We start from the raw sequence: 19,268 nt of genomic DNA on the forward strand, positions 1-19,268 counted from the left end.
TTCAGGGACAAGAAGCAATCCCTTCACTTCTCCCAGCCCACCTCTTTCCTCCTAGCCTCTGCTTGGGCTGCCCTGGGTCAAATGTTCTTCCCAGTGCCAGACCCACTGCCCTCCAGCTGGCAAACACCTCTTCAACTTCCAAGATTTTGTTCAAGCATGATTTCCTAAGGCAGGCTTTTCTTACTCTCTCCCCCAATATAAAATTGGTCAGTCCCTCCTTGGTGTCCCTAAAATGCCCCTATGGACTTGAACCATGGCTCCCTTTTAATACTTGAATGTTAGTTTGTTAATTCCATGGGGTTAGGACCATGTCTTATTCAAGATTGAAAGTGCCTGGACCTCCAGAATTTTTTTACATCAAAGAGCATGTAGAAAGTGATCATGATAATATCTATACGTTCTAAGAGGCTGTTTGTGAAGATCAGGATCTCAACACACCTTTAATGCCCACTCAAAGGTGAGCAGCTCTGCAACAAAGACTCTCAGTTAATGTCAGCTGAAAGGTGGAATTAGCCAATCGGTCTATCTAGAGAATTAAGAAATCTGTGGAATTTAGGCAAATAAAGGACTTGGAAATCAATGAAAGAAACAGAAGAAACAAAATTAATGACCGAATGTGACTCCAGCAGGAGGATAATGAATTTGTGGGTTTCTTACCCACATCACCACAGCCTTCTTGACCAACATGGCCCTCGTCTCCACGGAAGACCACAACTTGACCCTCCATCACTCCTTTTCATGCTCCGGGAACTCTAACCACGCCCAGCTGCCACCACCCCTTGAGGTGCCTTTCTTACCTGCCCACCACCAGGTCTCTGCTGGTGTTGGTCTCTCTCCCCAACCCACTCGCTCTCCCCCGTGCCATCCACAGGAAACACAGCTGCCGGTCCTTCAGGACCCCTGTAGGGCCACCTCCACTGAAGACTTTTCTGCTCCCCCTGGCCAGGTACATTCTGTCCCTCTTAGCCCTTTATGGTGCCTGTTGTCACACTCAATCTTGTTGGAATATTTCTCTTTGACTCCTATCCCCTCAATAAAAGGTAAGCTTCATAGAGTCAAACTTGTAGTCTTTCTCAAATGGTTTCCCTCCTCTTCCCACAATAGGTGCACAATGAATGTATTCCACAGAACTACATTTTCATTAGAATGCACAGGGAGGCAGAGGTGTTGTCTGGGGCAGACCCAGTGGGTACCAGGATATATCCCTTATGGTGAACCCCATCAGGGCCCCTTCCATGCTTCACAACTCAGGTGACTCTATACTGTATTCATAAGTCTATTTATACCTGGACATAAAGCCAGACCCACTGTCCGCAAATCCTTTATTTAGCTGAAACTTGGCAAGGTAAGGTTGGCATGTAGACATGGACACTGAGCCTAGTCAGGGAGAGTCTGAGAGAAGCAGACATGGGTGGCAGTGTGTAGGGAACGTCTTGCCCAGTTCCATGGGACAGAAGCAGGCTCCTGGGTGAGTTGGGGTGAGGAGTAGAAGAGGGCTGGCATGAAGGAGGAGGCCCAGGTAAGATGTTCTAGGGACAGACTGCTCATCTGCACCTGACAAGGCTTTACAGAATTGCTCAGTAACTCGGGGCTCCTCTTCCTGACCATTGTTTGTGGAAGGCAAAAATCTGTAGAGGGATCTGTAATGCCTAAGAGCAAGCCCAGAGATGCTCTCTCAAGGTAAAGCCTCGTTCATTGAGGATGGACTGTTGTGAGTGAAAGGCAGCCCCTAGTGTGTCCTGGTGTTCCCACATGCATGGACTCGAGTCTCACACTGGCCTGGCCTGCAGCTGCCTGATGTCCTCCCTCCATCAGCAGTATTTTAAAGGAGGGTCTGTACTACGTGGGCACAATTGCAATGCTCTGGTTGGAGGGAAGCCTCACCCCTCTGAACATTCTTTTTCACATTTAGGGGTCATTCTTCTCATCATCACACTCACTGGGTCCTCGCTCTTGTTGCTAATCTATTGAGTGCCATTTGCGTGTGCTCATCAAGAAGCATCTGTCCCTGTGAACGTCAGCATTATCCCGCACAGCAGCTGTTTAAAAAGGTGAAAAAGAGATCAGACTTCAATTAGAGATAAGAAAGCAGCTGATCTGGGTAGGACTAAGGTAAAGCAGACTAAAGATTGATCCTGACTATACTTAAAACTTTAACTTCTGTGTAGGGCCAAAGGAAGAGATGCTTATTTGGTGCAAAATGTATATTTTCGGCAGCAGATCATCTAATTTAATTTGAATGGTCAGTTTATTCGAACACTGTAACTTCTTGGAACCTTGAATAAGGACCTGTTGGTTTGTACAGGTTAGTGTGATGCCCTGATATATCCCAGAGTAATCTGAGCAGAAGATAAAAAAAGTATTTGCAAAGTCCCCATGAGGTACTGGGGAAAATGTAGACGTATTAAACTTCCCCACCTGGGGAAGACCTGATATTCTCGCAAACATTGGGGACAACCAGTTTAATAGGCCAGACCCTCAATCTTGGAAATGGCCCTTATTAAACTTATTCCTGCACAGGAGAGGCTAAACCTACTTACAACTATGCCTAAGAGTCACCCCAGAGAGCCTCTTTTGTTGCTCAGATGTGGCCTCTCTCTCTAAGCCAACTCCGCGGGTGAACTTACTGCCCACCATCCCTGAAATAGGACATGACTCCCAAGGGTGTAAATCTCCCCAGCAATGTGGGACATGACTCCCAGGGATGAACCTGGACCCAGCATCATAGGATTGAGTAGATTTTTTGACCAAAAGGAGGAAGAGAAATTTAAAAAAAAAATAAAGTTTCAGTGGCTGAGAGATTTCAAATAGAGTTGAGAGGTTATTCTGGAGGTTATCCTTATGCATTATCCTTTTTCAGTTTTTGGTATATTGGGGTAGCTAGAGGGAAATGCCTAGAACTGTTGAACTGTAACCTAGTAGCCTTGATTCTTCAAGATGATTGTATAACTATATACCTTTTATATATAACGTATATATATATATACCTTGTGTGATTGTCAAAACCTTGTGACTGACACTCCCTTTATCCAATGAATGGACAGATGAGTACGAAAATAAAGACAAAAAATAAATAAATTGGGGAGTGGAGGGAGTGTGGAATGTTTGGGATGTTCTTTTTTACTTTTAGTTTTGTTTTTATTGTTTGGGGGATAATGAAAATGTTAAAAACTCAATGGTAATGATGAATGCACAGCTATACAATGATACTGTGAACCATTGATTGTATACTTTGGATGATTATATAGTAGGTGAATATATCTCAATCAAATTGCATTTCAAAAAAAGAGGCAGCAGCAGCATCTTCCCCCTGGGGATGAGGAGCTGAGCTTCCATCTGGGCTGGGACATGTCTCCTCAGACTGAGAAGTCTGATCCAGTATTCTTTGAAGCTCTCCTACCTCTAGCTTCACCCTAGAGTTAGGAGAATGGAAACTCTGGTAATCCTTTTTTGCCATGAAATTGCTAGAAGGTCCCCGTTATGGGAAAGTATGTTTGGGGATGCATACTTTGGGATGCAATACTTTGGGATGCATTTAAGATTGAAGTCCTGCCACCAGGGGACTCCCAGTCCCATGCTAACATTCTGTGTCCCCTTCCCCCAACAGGCACAGAAGGGGCACAAGAAGTTTCCGAAGCCCAGCAGAGCTCACACCTCCTCCGAGAAAAACTCGCATTCCCTTCTATCCCCGAGCGCCGAAGCACCAAGCCGCACGCTGGCCAGCCCACCCCCGGGGCTCGGCCACATGACCCTGGCCAACGCAGACCAGCAGGCATTTGCCAGGCAAGCCGGCAGCCCTCCCAGCCATCCCTGGTCATTCCAGAGAAGCAAGTCCTTGTTCTGTTTGCCCACCGATGGCCCCTGCCCGTCCTCCTTGGCCGAAGCACACTGGGGCTCACACACGGGTCCCCCCGGGCACAGGGCACCAAATTGGAGGCACAGCCACCTCCTCTCCGTCGACGACCTGGAAGGGGTCCAGGAGACCGACGTGGACACGGGCCTGAAGCTGTCATCCTCTGATCTCTCGGTGGTGTCTGCATATTCTGCACCCAGTCGGTTCTGCAGCTCTGGGGAAACATCTCTTTCCTCGGAAGGATGCAGCAGCCACTGGTCAGAGCGCAGGGGTCCCAGAGAAGGACCGCTGCCTGCCATGACCACGGTGGCCACAGACACCTCCTGGGTATCCCTTCCTTTCTTCACCAAAGGGTCCCCCAGCTCCTCGGGAACACCCTTTGCTGCTCCCTCAGCTTCCGGTGCCTCCTTACGCACAGACTCATCCCCAGAGCCCCCGTGCAGTGCTTCCAAACTCAAGCCAAGTGGTGGAGACAATCCACCTGCCCCAGCCTCAGCCAGCCCCAGGAACAGTGAAATGGAGGAATTCTACATCTAACCAGTGCACATGTACACACACACACTCATGCACACTTGTTTTTCAAGCATACAAACTCAGTGACATAGACCCAGGAACCCACTGTCCCTCCAATCTTTGAACACTTTTCTCTGTCCTGCTTCTATGACTCTGTTTGGAATTTAATTTCTCTCTCTCAAGGCATCCTTAGCACATTTGCAGTGCCACCCATTCTACGTCAGGGTGATATATTTCTAAGGACTTGGAAGGAAAATACTGCCATTTTTAGGCAAAATAAATCTCGCCAACCTGGAGAATGTATTTTTTGGATACTCCATTCAATCTGAGATAGGGTTTCATGTGCTTCTACAATTTAAATGCTTCCTATAATTATTTGAAATGAAAAGAACATCTAGTCAGTTGGAGCTGATTGGGCAATTTTTCATGCTGTGGCAGAGAAACAATTTAAGTCAAAATATGGTACTATGAGAAAGATGCTAAATTACTCATGTCAGGTTAGAGTATGATAGCATAAGGCACATGTCACTCAGTTCTCCGTATACATTATAGAAGCAGGGGCCCCAAGATTATTCAAGTATTGCTTATAGTGAAAAAGTCAGCTTGATAAAACAACTATCAACAGATAGTAGGCAATAAATAAAGCCTCCCTTTGAAGCCACGCAACATCCGGAAATCTGGATTTACACAAAAATTAAATTCAAGGCGACTAATTCACTTTACAAGGATTTAGCGTAAGTAGCAGACTCTTGGTGCATAGAAAATATGATTTAATTTCCAAAACATGAGATTTGCATACTTCTGTTCCATACTACCTTTGCTTTATGAGGGTCTACGGAAGAGCCCTCTCCTACAAAATTTATTTTATCACCAGGAAAGACTCATTTATGGTAATTACAGAATATGGAATGTTAGACATAAGGAATAGAGAGTTTTTAAGATTCTGGATTTTAAAAAGCCAAACTCTAAGGGTCGTCTATATTTCTCTGAACTCCAGTAAACATGCATCATCACACACACTGTGTGTGTGTGTGTGTGTGTGTGTGTGTGTGTGTGTGTGTGTGTGGTTTTTTTGTGTTTTTTTTTTCATTTTTAAATAGTGCATAACGCTTTAACTGGCATTTCCATTGCACTGGTGAATAAATGCCCTGGCTCCCCCAAATCAGAAATTTTACAAGAAGGTCACGTTCTCCCGAACAAACTCCACTGCACTGCTACCCTGCCACTAATGTAAAGGAGGATTTGTTAATGCTGGAGCTGCAGCCTGACACTGTTTTTCCCTGTGGTTCTCTTCTCTTCCATTCTTCCCCTACCCCAGGAAGGGTTTTGTTTACAGTTTCAATGTGGGCAATGCCACGGGCTGAATTCAGGACCAATGCTGAGCATTGGATGTCATTCACTTTTTGGGGAAGGAGAGTGTGAGCTGGTCTTGCTCATTTCCCAGTCTGGTGCTCTTTACTGATACTACTCATGGCCAAGCCTTCACCTCTCTAGAAGTACCCACACCAGCGCCGAACTGGGGCTAAAACCTCAAGTCATAATGACAGCCTTAGATCCTGCTCCCATGTGTCCTGGGTTTTTCATGACTGAATTTTAATATTCTCACTTCAATTGGGGCTTATAAACTATGGCCTCTCATAGCTCTAGATCAGGTGTGGGCAAACTTTTTCTGAAAAGTGCCAGGTAGCAGATACTTTCGTCTTTGTCCACTACTTTGGTCTCTGTTGCAACTGCCTAACTCTGCTGTTGTAGCACGAAAGCAGCCAGAGATGATAAGAAAATGAATGAGACTGGCTGGGCTCCAGTAATATTTTGTTTGTAAAAACAAGTGGCCAGATTTGGCTGAAAGTCATAGTCTGTCAACTGCTGCTCTAGAGTGTTGCCTGAGTTTTATTCAATATCCCAGCCACCCTGGACAACGAAGAATCTAAGTGCACCCACTGCCTCTGGGATCCATAATGACAAGAAAATTGGCCCATCAGGTCAAGCCAGTGACTCAACAGAACCAAGGGCTTGAAACAAACAATGTGGGCTTCTCTCTGCAAAGCTGATTCCTAGACAGCTACTTGCAGTCCAGCCTGCCTGAAAATACTGACTCGCTGTCAATGGCCAATGATGAAAAGCAGCATGCTGATGTTAGAAAGGAAAGATAATTCCAGCATGATGACGCAGCCTCCAGGGAAGCAATATTATCAGTAGCACAAATCAATGAGGCAACAATAACGGGAGCCAACTTCCAGGTGGTGGTTCCTCCCTTCATTCCTAATCAGCACCCCCAGTATACTCACAGACACCCTAGGATTTCTTGAGAACCCCAACCCTGATATGCACCAGCCCCACCCTCCCCCCAATCCAACCTATCATGTTGCTGTCACCCCAAAGGATGTGCAAAGAGAGAAGCCATCCAAAAGCTGGATACGCAAAATGGGGAGAAGGGAAGGGAAGCCCACCATGGACCACGTCCAGGGGCCTCCCATGGCATGGTCTGGAAACAGCAGTCACGCCACAGAGAAGGATTCATGGGCACACATTTGGCAAGACTGTGACCTCTATTCTGGCTGTGCCACCAGCATTTTCCTTACTCAGGTGTCCTGACACCCACTCAGTCACTGGTGGATCCGAACTCTTCTGGATGATCTCTTCTTGGGATAGCTGCTAGCATCTGTAGGTGCTCAATAAATTGGTTGAATTGAAAAATACCAGTTGTCTCATGAGTGGCTTCTTTCCTAGATGGTCAGGCATCTAGATTTTAGCCCTGTTTCTTGTCACTTAATGGACCCAATCTTGTATCTCCTCAGCCTAGCAGTTCCCTCAGCCTTGCCCAGGGCCCATGTCAGTAAGTGCCCTGGCGTGGTCCCCAATCCCAACACTTCTTTGTGTATTTTTCAAATTAGACCCCTCAAGTTACTGCACCCAGGCTCATCTTAGTCTACCTGGAACACCGCTTAGTATCTGCTTTAAAGATCAAATGTTTGAAGTCTGTCCCTACTGACCTGCCAAGCCAAGCATTAGAAGAATCTTCATGAGTCACCACAGTTGGTTAAAATGAGTATCCCAGGGCCCCCTGGAGGAGTCTATGGGGTCTTCTCATAGCCTTTCAGATGAAGACTTTCATAGACTCTCATAGACTCCGTCTCCATGTGTGGTTGTTCATGTTGGGTTTTAGCACTGGTTGCTACCTTAAGCCCCTTGGGGTAGAGTGCAAGGAGCTAGCACAGCTGGCACAGTGTCTGATGGGCCTGTACCATCTAGGGAAGCAGTGCCTGCCCAGGTGAGATCAAGCATTTGCTCTTGGTAAGAGGCCCTTTTGCCATAGATGAGATAGATATTCAGCCCCAAGAAAATCAAGACAAACACAGGAATCTTCCTATCCCCTTATTGGACTTTCTGCAACTAAAGAAATTCTCCAGTTCACCAGGTAGGAGCACACAAGTAAACTCAAAGAACCCCTGGAAGAGATTAAGTGCAAATAAAACCAACTGCAGAGAGCACATCCCTCCTCACTCCCTCAGAACAGAATCAGTGACCAGTTCTTTCCAGCGAGCCGGAGCTGTGTGTCAGGGCAGCAGTGGGACAAGCCTTCTCAGTCTCTGACCAAGGCCTGATCTGGACATAAATGCCCCCTCACGAGTCATAGGTTTCCACGTCTCTTTAATTCTCTGTAAATGCAAGTGATCAAATACCTCAGAGGCTTGAGAAAATCACCTGAGAAGTTGACATGAATAAAATGGATTCTCAAGGGAAACACCTTCGTCACACTTTATTATAGCAAATGGATTCGTGAGGGAGTCAAGGACCTATACAGACTATATATAGTTGTATTTTTCAAACTTCTAAAGGCTTTTTGCTGGCCTAGGGTATGGAGTCTAGTTATAACATGTTTTTAAGTGATACAATTTCTCTTAGGCAAACATGAATGCTGATGTCAGCACACTGATCTTTTTATTACTCAATTTCTACTTTAGAAGTGGTAATACATTGTTATTTTCTAATGATGTGCCCACTATTGACCTAGGGATGATTTATCCATTTTGGACAGACGTCAGTACAACAATTAGGGTGGAAAGGCCCCTTCCCCATGTCCCTAATTGACCTGCCTCAACTCCGCTCAGCTCCAGCTGCTAGGATGGCATTGAGAATGGAACTGTCTGGCAAGGGCAAGGCACTGCCCCTCACTTGAAATCATTGATCCTATAAATTGAGCAACTAAAAAAAGCCACCCTGGCTCCCTTAGGTCAGCTTTGCCAAGTCCTTGGAACGAAACCCTGGGCATTTTGCATTGGAGCCACTCCCAATGTGTGTGGCATCGTCCAAGAAATGGCTGAGAGAACGAGTACCCTTTGGCCAAATCGCACGGCTAAAGATGGTGGTGGGACAGCCATGTGCGCCCCCTAGTGACTGCTGGGCCCCCACAGGAGGGTCAGAGGCTGCTCTTTTCATTGAAGACTCCACCTGGGCAGAAAGGAGAACACGCTTCACTTCCCCCATTTGGTATTCTGCATTTAACTATTTATTTGTGTTTACCTTCCTGGGTTTCTTTTTTTTTTTTTTTCCTTCGAAGTCTTGAGGCAACTTAGATTACAGGGAAATAAGACAATGTAAATTGAAATGGAAAATCGAGGCCAAGGAAAAAAAAGTCTAAATATGCCTACCATACAGGAAACCATAAGCACAGTGATTGAATTTCCTGGAAGCCAGAGCAAAAAGGGAAACATGAGTAGCTTTGTAGTTCTTGTGTATGATTAAGAATCAAATGGCATTGTCTCGTTTCATTGTAATTTAAGTTGCCTCAATATAGTTCCTCAAAGGAAACCAAGCATTTGTGCAGATTTCTAAAATCACTCTCTCCTCAGGGGATTTTCAAAAGGGATTTTCTCTGTAAGGTTATGAATCTGGTCCACATTTGCAGCTTTCTGGATGGGGGTATGGAATTGACCCCCATGTCCTCCTCAGCCTCCTCATCAGTTCTCCAGCTGCATGACAATGGGTAGAGGTGGACATGCACCCTCAGGAGAGTACCTGGATGTCTGGCTCTCTCCAGTCTTCTTCAGGCCTATCTGGGAGGTTTGGAAAGGGCAGGGCAGGTGGTGAGGCTGACGACCTATTGGGAAACTGGAGGTGTTCTAGCCTGCATGGACAGAGAGGCCATCTCTATCTAAGCATCCTCATCTAGACCCTGGAGTTGCAAGATCAGCTCCAATTTTCTGACCTCCTTACCACCTGCCCAGCTAAAAGAGGCTCCAGGCATTTCGAAACCCCTCCAGACAACTTATAAATCTCGTCTTCCCACCTTCCACTGAGATGCCTAAAAATTTATAGGATTTTGAGTCCCTGAACTTCTTCCTTTATTGCCCTGAGTGAATTTCCTTATTTTCATTCATTCAATATTCAAAGAGTATTTGCTGAGTCCCAACTGAGTGCCAGGTAGTGGGCTCGGGGCCCAGGATCTTGGATTGACCATCACCTCTGCCCTGGTGGAGCTAACCTTCTGCTACCACCATCCTCAGTTCCAATTTTCCCACAGGTGTAATCCTCCAAGAGAGAAGTCATAGAAGTAACCTCTGCAGCAATTAGGCACAGAGTCTCAGATCGGCTGCAAAAGACCTGGCTTCCAATTGACTCCACCACTTACAATGTGAACCTCGAGTAAGTTATTAGACTCCTCTGAGCATCATCATCTGTAAAATATGAACCATGATACCCACCCTGGAGGATAATTATGAGAATTAAATTATGCAACAGGTGTGCGCGTACCCCTACCGCCTGGTACACAGCAGTTGTTGAATAAATGCTTATGTTCTTTGCCTGCCCTTGGGCTAAAAGAATGGCCAGCCCCTGGGCAGCAGCCAAGTCTTCCCTTCATAAACTCACTGGTGAAGAGGGAGGGCAGCTAAGGTTTTGCTCCCAGGTGCTCTTTATAGACAGGCACTTTACCATCCCCTCTCAACAATCTCTTTGGACAGAATTCACCTTCCCTGGTAACTTTAATACCGGGTGGGAAATTATGGACATCTCAAAGTCTGAGTGTCCTTCCCTCTGTCTACTTCCCCTGCCACTGCCTTGAGTCTATGATGCCCGCTCTGCCATCTCCAGGCCACCTCCCTGCCTAGTTACTCCCTCACTTCTTACAAAATCCACCCCTGTCCTCTGGCTTCCAGACCTGCCCCCCAGCCAGAGCCCAAGGGTGGCCCTTCCATGTGGCCCTGGCAGCATCTGGCACTTTTGACCTTCTGTGTGCCTAAGTTGGCAGACCCCAAACCCTTCTTGCACTTTTTCTGCTTCATCCCACAGCTGCCAGGCCAGACTGCTGGTCCCTCCTTCATGCCATCTGTCCACTGCTGCTTGGCCAAACCGTCATTCAACCTCATGCCTGCAACTCTCCAGGCCTCTCCCAGCTTCCCCAAATGCCCCCTGAGCAGCTTGGGTCATGCCACTCTTAGCAGCTAACCTCTACCCCTGTTCAACTAAGGCCAGAACTGTCTACCACCCCACGCTCCCTCCTTATTGCACAATGTGTGTCTGATTCTAACTTGGGAAGAAGTGAGAAGAGACTAATGTGGAGAATGGATGTACTGCCAGGTCTGCAGCTCTCAGAGGTGGCCTGAAGACTGAAGGTGCAACGTGGCAGAACAGAGGGAAACCATTTGAGCATTGCTGCTCTAATGAGTTGTTTTATTTCCTCCAAAATGAGCCTCCCATGCCAAAGACAAGCTAAATCTCTCCACTACTGAGGCAGGGAGGGGGCGGGGATGGGCACCAGAAAGATTGGGGGCTGCCTAGGCCTGTGTCCACTGCTGGGTCTGGGTTTCCAGGCCTGAAGTGACCCCAGGGCTCCTTGGGTCAGTTTTGTAACTTGCAGGATTCCCAGGCAGACCTGAATGTTCAGCTGCTGGCTACATGCCCTATGAAGTATGCCTGGTTTACCTGTACCCCAAATCACTGTCAACCCATCAACCACCACACCCACGTGTGCCTCGGAAAGAATCAGCCCCTCCTCCTCCAGGACTTCTCTCACTTCTGTTAATGGTCTCCTCTCTGTCCTCATCACTCATGTTCAGAAACTGGGAGGGAAGCTCCCTTCCCGATAGAGTAGAAAGCAATGGGGTTTGGGAGACACACCCACCTGCATTTGAACCCCATGCTATGACTTCCTTGCTGGGAGACCCTAATCCAAGTTACTTAATTGTTCGGCCTTGGCTTCCTGCTTTGCAAAGTGGAGGGAAGCAGATCTGGGATGAGGGTGAGGAGGACAATATCTAAGAGAGACCCTGTGCTGATTTGAAACTGCTATGCACCCCCAGAAAAGCCATCTTCTTATAATTCACTCTTGTGAGGCAGATCTATTGTGAGTGAAAACTTTTGATTAGGTTGTTTCCATGGGATGTGACCCAGCCAATTCAAGGTGGGTCTGGAGATGGAATCAGAGTTTGCCCCAGAGAAGCTAAGAGAGAACTCACAGTTGCTTAGAGAGAAGAGATACCCCGGAGACACTAAAAGAAGACCCACAGGACACAGAGAAAAAGCCACTGGAATCAAAAGCTGAAAGCAATGAACAGGGAGCAAGGACCAGCAGATGCCAATCATGTGTCTTCCCAGCTGACAGAGGTGTTCCAGATGCCATTGGCCTTTCTTCAGAGCCCAGGTATCATCTTGTTGATGCCTTAATTCGGACACTTTCATTGTCTTAGAACTGTAGATTTGTAACCTAATAAATCCCCTTTGTAAAATCCAATCTATTTCTGGTATATTGCATTCCAGAGCTTTAGCAAACCAAAACAGGCCCCCCAAAAAACAACAGTCAAGATTAATAATATTTTAAGGAATGAGGCCTTCTTCACAGGGTAGTCCCAAAGAATAAACAAGATCAAGATGTCAAGCCTGGCATGGTGAGAGGTCATTTCCACCTTTCAAATAAGCAAAGATTTTTTTTTTTTTTAATGATTCTGTTGTATGCTTGCACATAGCTATTAGCGGTCATTGGTCCAGTTTTTGGAAAGTGGTATGACACTAGCCTTAAAAATGCTTATGCCTAGAAATTCAATTCCTGGGATTCTAACCCAAGGAAATTATCCAAAAACAAAGGCGAAGATTTCTGCATCTGCTTTTCACAGAACAACCTGGAGGTGCCACAGTAAAGTAAATTAAGGAGTAAATACAACTGAATATTACACAACCATGACAAATAATGCTTCAGAAAATTTTTAATGACATGAGGAAAGTTTGATATAACTTGAAACTAAAACAAATAGGATGTAACATTACATAGACAACATGCCCTTGGTCCAAGGTCAAACATGCAGAGAAAAATAAACTGTGAAGAAGTTCGTCCAACTCTAATAGTGTTTGCATCTGTGGTAGAATCATGAGTGGGGTTTTTTTCCCATTTCATTTTTTATCATGTTTTTTATGATCAGCATTTATCGATTTTATAATTTAAAAATGAAGGTAATAAGATTAGAAAACCCCAGCCCCTCAGTCATCACATCAAGCCTGGCTCCACTCCAGCTCATTTGTCCACCCCAGGATTTACCTGTGTCTGTGCATTCCTTTCCCTCCCACCCTAGCTATTCAGGTGGTGTGGACTAATTGATAGAACAAGGAACTTCAAATCTGGGCTCATCCTTGACTAGCTGAGAACTGGCTTGGGTTCCTTAACCTCTGTGTTTTAGTTTCCCCCATCTTGTGAAGGGAGGGCAATCAAAGACTAACACCCTCTCTGAGTGGTTGTCTTTGTGGTACAATAACTGGCTCTGTAGGCCACACAGGCTTGAAAAAGAATGAGGTTGACAGTAGGACCACAATGGATCAGAAACCCCTTCCCCATTCTCACTTACCAAGTAATCCTCGTGGACTCTGGGAGGTCCCTCTGGGTGGAGGAAGGGAACCCCCAATTATGATTACAATGGAATTTCCCAATGACATACAGGATGATGGGCTTTAGTAAGAATTAGTTTGGTTTAAAGAAAATGAAGAACTGCTTTTGCACCCCTGGTTTTTTGCCAGAGGGTCTTGTCCACGATCCATTGTCATTGGGACCCTCATTGCATTTCTCCTGGACTGTAGCCATAGATTCTCAGCTACTACCCATACCCCCAATCTCTGCCCACTATCATCCATCTACCCTTAGCCAATGATTTGTAGAAATGGCATGTGGCACATGCTCCTGCTGAAAATGCTCCCATGGCTCCCTCTTGCTGGCTAAACACAAGTGCCCTCTCCCTAGACACCTTCTCAATGCTTTCACCACCTGGCCTCAATTTCCTCTCCCATCTTGGCACTTTCTAGTCTACCCTTCAGCCAAATGGGCTAATATCTCTTAATCAAATATACCTTGTGCTTTGCCACCTCCATGCTAAGTTTTGAGCTATTTCTCCAACTCACAATCTCTATTCATCAAAATCCTACCATTAAGGATGCAAACTGACATTTCTACAACAATAGTCATAGTGGCATTATTCACAATTGTCGAAAGGTGGAAACAACCCAAGCGTCCATCAACCAATGAATGGATAAACAAAATGTGGTATATGCACTCAATGGAATATTATTCAGCTGTAAAAAAGGAATGTAGTCCCAATGCATGCAACAACATGAATGAACCTTGAGGGCAGTATGTGAGTGAAATAAGCCAGACACCAAAGGACATATTTGTATGATCTCACTAATATAAACTCATTATAATGATGTTCTAGTTTGCTAGCTGCTGGAATGCAATATACCAAAAACAGAATGGCTTTTAACAAGGGGAATTTAATGAGTTGCTAGTTTACAGTTCTAAGTCCAAGAAAATGTCCCAATTAAAACAAGTCTATAGAAATGTCCAATCAAAGGCATCCAGGGAAAGATACCTTGGTTCAAGAAGGCCGATGAAGTTCAGGGTTTCTCTCTCAAGTGAGATGGCACATGGCGAACACAGTCAGGGCTTCTCTCTCGGCTGGAAGGGCACATGGCAAATACGGTGTCATCTGCTAGCTTTGTCTCCTGGCTTCCTGTTTCATGAAGCTCCCCGGGAGGCGTTTTCCTTCTTCATCTCCAAAGGTTGCTGGCTGGTGGACTCTGTTTCCTGGTGCTGCAGCATTCTCTGCCTTCTCCGAATCTCTCTGAATCTCTCATTCTCCAAAATGTTTCCTCTTTTATAGGACTTCAGAAACTAATCAAGACCCACTCAAATGGGTGGAGACATGTCATCCCCTAATCCAGTTTAACAACCATTCTTAACTAAATCGCATCAACCAGGGAGATGATCTCATTACAGTTTCAAATATACAGTATTGAATAGAGATTATTCTACCTTTATGAAATGGGATTTATATTAAAACATGGCTTTTCTTAGGGGGCATACTTCCTTTCAAACCAGCACAAATGAGCAAACTCTTGGAGCTAAAATCTAAACTATAGATTACCAGAGGATAGAAAGAGGGTAGAAAATGGGGAGCTGATGCTTACTTTATACAGAATTTTCAATAAGGTTGACTACAAATGTTTGAAAATGGATAGAGGTGATGGTAGCATGTTACTTTAAGGGTAACAAACAGCACTGAATTGTGTGTGTGATTGTGATTGAAAGGGGAAGTTTAGGGTTGTATATGTCACTAGAAGGAAAGCTAGAAGATGAAGCATGGAACTGTATTACACAATAAACCCTGTGGTGGACAATGACTGTGGTTATTGTAAAAATTAAGAATATTCTTTCATGAATTAGAACAAATGTGCAAAACAATGACAAGGTGTTAACAATAGGGTGGTATATGAGAAAATAAACTAATGCAAACTATGGACTTTAACAGTAGTATTGTAATATTCTTTGATCAGCTGTAATTAAGGTACCGACCAATGCTAAGTGTCAATAATAGCAGAGGGTAAGGGGCATTTTTTTTTGGAGCAATGTGAACGCTCTCAAATCATTTGTGGTGATGAATGCCCAACCCTGTGATTATACCAAGAACCATTGATTGTACACTTTGGATGGATTGTATGGTGTGTGAACAAAACTGTTAAAAAAAAAAATCTACCATCTGCCAAAGCTCAGGACAGACATTACCTCCTGCAGGTAGCCTGCCCTTCCTGCTGCTGTGATGTGCTGGTGCGTGGCTTGGCCCTGATTTGGGACAAACCACAGGTCACTTAGTTTTGTAGTTATGCAGGCACAAGGCATATGTTCTAGTTTGCGAGCTGTCGGAATCAATATACCAGAAACCGAATGCTTTTTAAAAGGGGAATTTATGAAGTTGCAAGTTTACATGTTCTAAGCCTGTTGAAAATGGCCAAATGAAGGCAAAGCTATAAAATTGTCCAATCTAAGGCATCCAGGGAATGATGCCTTGGTTCAAAAAGGCTGATGATATTCAGGGTTTCTCGCTGAACTGGAAAGGTACACGGCGAACATGGCGAGGTCTGCTAGCTTTCTCTCCGGGCTTCTTGTTTCATGAAGCTCACCAGGCAGCGTTTTCCTTCTTCATCTCCAAAGATCTCTAGCTGCATGCGCTCTAAATTTTTTTCCAAAACAGTTCCCTCTTAAAGGGCTCCGGTAAGCAACACCACCTTGAATGGGTGGAGACACATCTCCATGGAAACCATCTCATCAAAACTTACCGCCCACAATGGGGTGGGTCACGTCTCCATGGATAATCGAAAAGCTCCCACCCAGCACTATTGGATTAAAGAACCCGGCTTTTCTGAGGTACACCACAGATTCAAACAAGCACAGCATATCTACCCAGGAAAACTATAAACTAATACTTGGTCCAAAATCACTAGACAAGATGAGAATGAATGAATGGGTGAATGATTTCGTCACTTGTGGCCCAGTCTCTCAGCTGGCATAGCCAGGGCTGTTTCCATTTCATGATCATTCAACCCAAATGTCCTGGAGAGTCGAAAAAGAGAGCCTGTAGCAGGGATAACAGTCATGAGGCCATTACCGAGGAAGTCCAATCTCCCCTAACCTTAACCATTTACTTCGTTTCAATCCTATCTGCCTTCATTACTTCCAGACTGAAGAGTACTGATTTTTCTAGACTGTCCATAGGGGATTTTTCCCTCTGTTCCCTCCTCATCACATTAAAAAAAAATTTTTTTGGGTGGTGGGGCATGCATGATCCGGGAATCACACCTGGGTCTCCCACATGCAAGGCGAGCATTCTACCACTGAACCACCCATGCACCCACTTTTTAAATTTTAATTATTGTTTCCTGGGCCATAAAGTCCCCTATTACATACTTCTGAGTCATTCTTTCCACACCACAAATGGACTCAGATGAGACAAAGAATGGATTTGACCAAGAGTGAGACAAAGCTGTTATTTTGGCATCTGAATTGTTTATTGTCTATATTGGTATTTGGGGTTGGACATGGAGGGGACATGTGCTCACAGAACCCTTTTCCCACCTAGAATTTACCACCGCCCCTACAGACATCCTTCGTGTAGCTTTTTTTTTTTTTTAATTTTCACCCACAAAATTCCTGGCAAACACTAACTGAGTGGATTTGAAGCCCATCTGGCTTCCATCCACTTGTTTGAAAAGGAACAATGAAACTGCTTGCACATTTTATTGCACGTCTTTAATATTTGTCAAGTTAGAAATATATCATTTTAAAGTAGGGCTGGGAGTTCATGGGTTTGAGCTATTTCTTTGCCTGGGAGCTGAACATCATTTCCACTGTCATGTCTCCAAATTTTCCCTCAGGGTGGGCCCTCTGTTCCCCCAGGCTGCAGTGATAATACCAGCCCATGGGCTCCTGCTATTCCTAAACTTAATCATTTGCTTTGCATCTTAACCATATTCCATGTATTGACTGTGCAATCATCAGCTTTTTTTTTTTAATCAAATGGAAAATTTGCAGATACCCCAGCACAAGGTTTGCTAGAAATGCAATTCACAACCCAGCAGTGTGGGACCAAAGGACAGTGGAAGATGGAGGTGACAGCTGGTCTGTCTTGAGGTGTGGGCAAAGCACTGGTCTTTCCTCTCAGTACATCCACAGCTTTGGAGCCACCTTCCTTGGAGGACCAGCATACCTGAGTGTGCCCAGGAAGAAGGGGCATCTGTCTGAAAGTGTACAGCGAAGTACCTCCTGCCAACAAGACAGATGCTGCAAGAATTGGCCATATGTTCACATCCCAGTGGAAAAGCAAAGGCAGATGAGGTGATGGAATCTGTGAATTGGATTGTGTCACTGTCCTGCTTACAGCCCTTCAGTGGCTTCCCACCACCCTTGGACAAAAAATTCAATTTCCCAGCCCCAGCCCACAGAGCGCTGCCTGGCCTGGCTCTTCCACCTCTACTCAGCCTCATCTCCTGGTCCCTCTGCCTCACTCCCTCTGCCCCAGTCCCACTAACCTTCCTGTGACTCAGTGAACACCCCTCACCATCTTTGCAGGTGCAATCCCCTCTGCCTGGATGCTCTCCTCTGGACTTTTTGCTCTGTATCTCCTCCTCATCCTTTTGCTCTCAGTTTAGATGTCCCCTCTCCAAAAGGCCCTCCTTGACCATCCATTAGTTTCTATCAGCCTATCTGTCTACATACCCCCACCCACCTGTATTCCCTTCCCTCTGTTCCTTATATTCTCTATGTCAAGCTCTGGCCTCTTTTCCTTTGTGATACTGATCACAGCGTATGTCTCAAATTGCCAGGGCTGCTATAACAAATACCACAGGCTGATTGGCTTAAAAACCGGAATTTACTGTGTTCCAGTTTTGGAGGCTAGAAGACAAAAATCAAGGCTATCATTAAAGCCATGCTTCTTCTGAAGTTTGTAGCATGCTGGTGGCAACTCACAGGTGACCCATATTCAATCTCTGCCTCCATCACATGGCCGTCTCCCTCCTTACCTGTCTCCTCCTGGCTGTGCCAAATTTGCTTGGCTTATCAGGACTCCAGGCATCTTGGATTAAGGCCCACCCTCATTCAGTGTGGCCTCATCTTAACTAATAACATCAGCCAGGGGTTGGGACTTAAAAATATCTTTGTGGAGGACATGATTGCATCATAAAGATCCATGAGCATATATCTGTACATTTCTTTATTTTTTATCTGTCACCCTGACTAGATCAGAGGCTGCCTCTAACTTGCACACCATTGTCTCAGGATCTAGCCTCTAGCACAGGCTCAATAAATACTTCTTGATGGGATGAAGGAGAGAACACCTGTGGATAAAGAGCTGGAGCCAGTACTTGTAGGATTCTGATCCACAACTCTTGAGTACATTATAGAGCAGATTCCTTTGTTTCTGCAGTCAGATTTCCTCTCCTGTAGTACCCACCTGCTGTTCCCCTAGGGAGCCGAGTCCCAGCCTCCACAGAACTCCCACAGCCTCTCCAGGCATCACATAAGAATCTGGGTATGCTGGAAATCGGGGAGGGGCTGCACACTGGTCCAGGGTTGAAGCACTAATGACTACTAGATGGAACTCGGACCCCCACATTGCAGGACAGAGAAACTTCAGGATGTAGCTCAGTGGCTTCACCAAACATTCATGTGCAAAGAGGGAAGGGGAGTCGGGGGGGCGGGGTGTGGAGGAAGACAGGAGAAAGAGGAAGAAAAGAGAGAGAGAAGAAAGAGGAGAGAGATGAGAGTGAGAGAAGAATGGAGAAGAGAATGAGAGAGGAAAGAAGGAGGAGAGGGGAGAAGAGGGGGAGAAAAAGAAGAGGGACATGGAGAAAAGAGGGGAAAGAAAGAGAGGAGAGGAGAGAGAGAGAAGAGGGGAGAGAGGGAGGTAAGAGTAAAAAGAGGAAAGAAGAGAAGAGAGAGGAAAAGAAATTGACCAGACTGCCCAAGATAGAAGAGTGAACAAAGTACCTTAATCATAATTCCTGTTTGCTGGAGACATCCTGGTCTGATGCAGAGTAGCTTTAGTGAAATTGGAAAAGTTGGAGAACATGAAGGGATGAGATAGTGGAT

The 19,268-nt window shown here is 45.4% G+C and overlaps 1 protein-coding gene across 1 annotated transcript in view; it reads left to right on the forward strand.

Moving 5' to 3' along the window:
* The window catches only part of FAM124A (family with sequence similarity 124 member A), a 64,355-nt gene extending 57,309 nt beyond the window's left edge, over window positions 1–7,046 (forward strand). The window contains exon 4 of the mRNA XM_077158115.1: window positions 3,608–7,046. Coding sequence (XP_077014230.1) covers window positions 3,608–4,390 — 783 coding nt within the window. The 3' untranslated portion in view covers window positions 4,391–7,046. The remainder of the gene's footprint in view (window positions 1–3,607) is intronic.
* The last annotated feature ends 12,222 nt before the right edge of the window (window positions 7,047–19,268 follow it).

Source organism: Tamandua tetradactyla, chromosome 4 (assembly GCF_023851605.1).
Source record: "Tamandua tetradactyla isolate mTamTet1 chromosome 4, mTamTet1.pri, whole genome shotgun sequence".
NCBI lineage: Eukaryota > Metazoa > Chordata > Mammalia > Pilosa > Myrmecophagidae > Tamandua > Tamandua tetradactyla.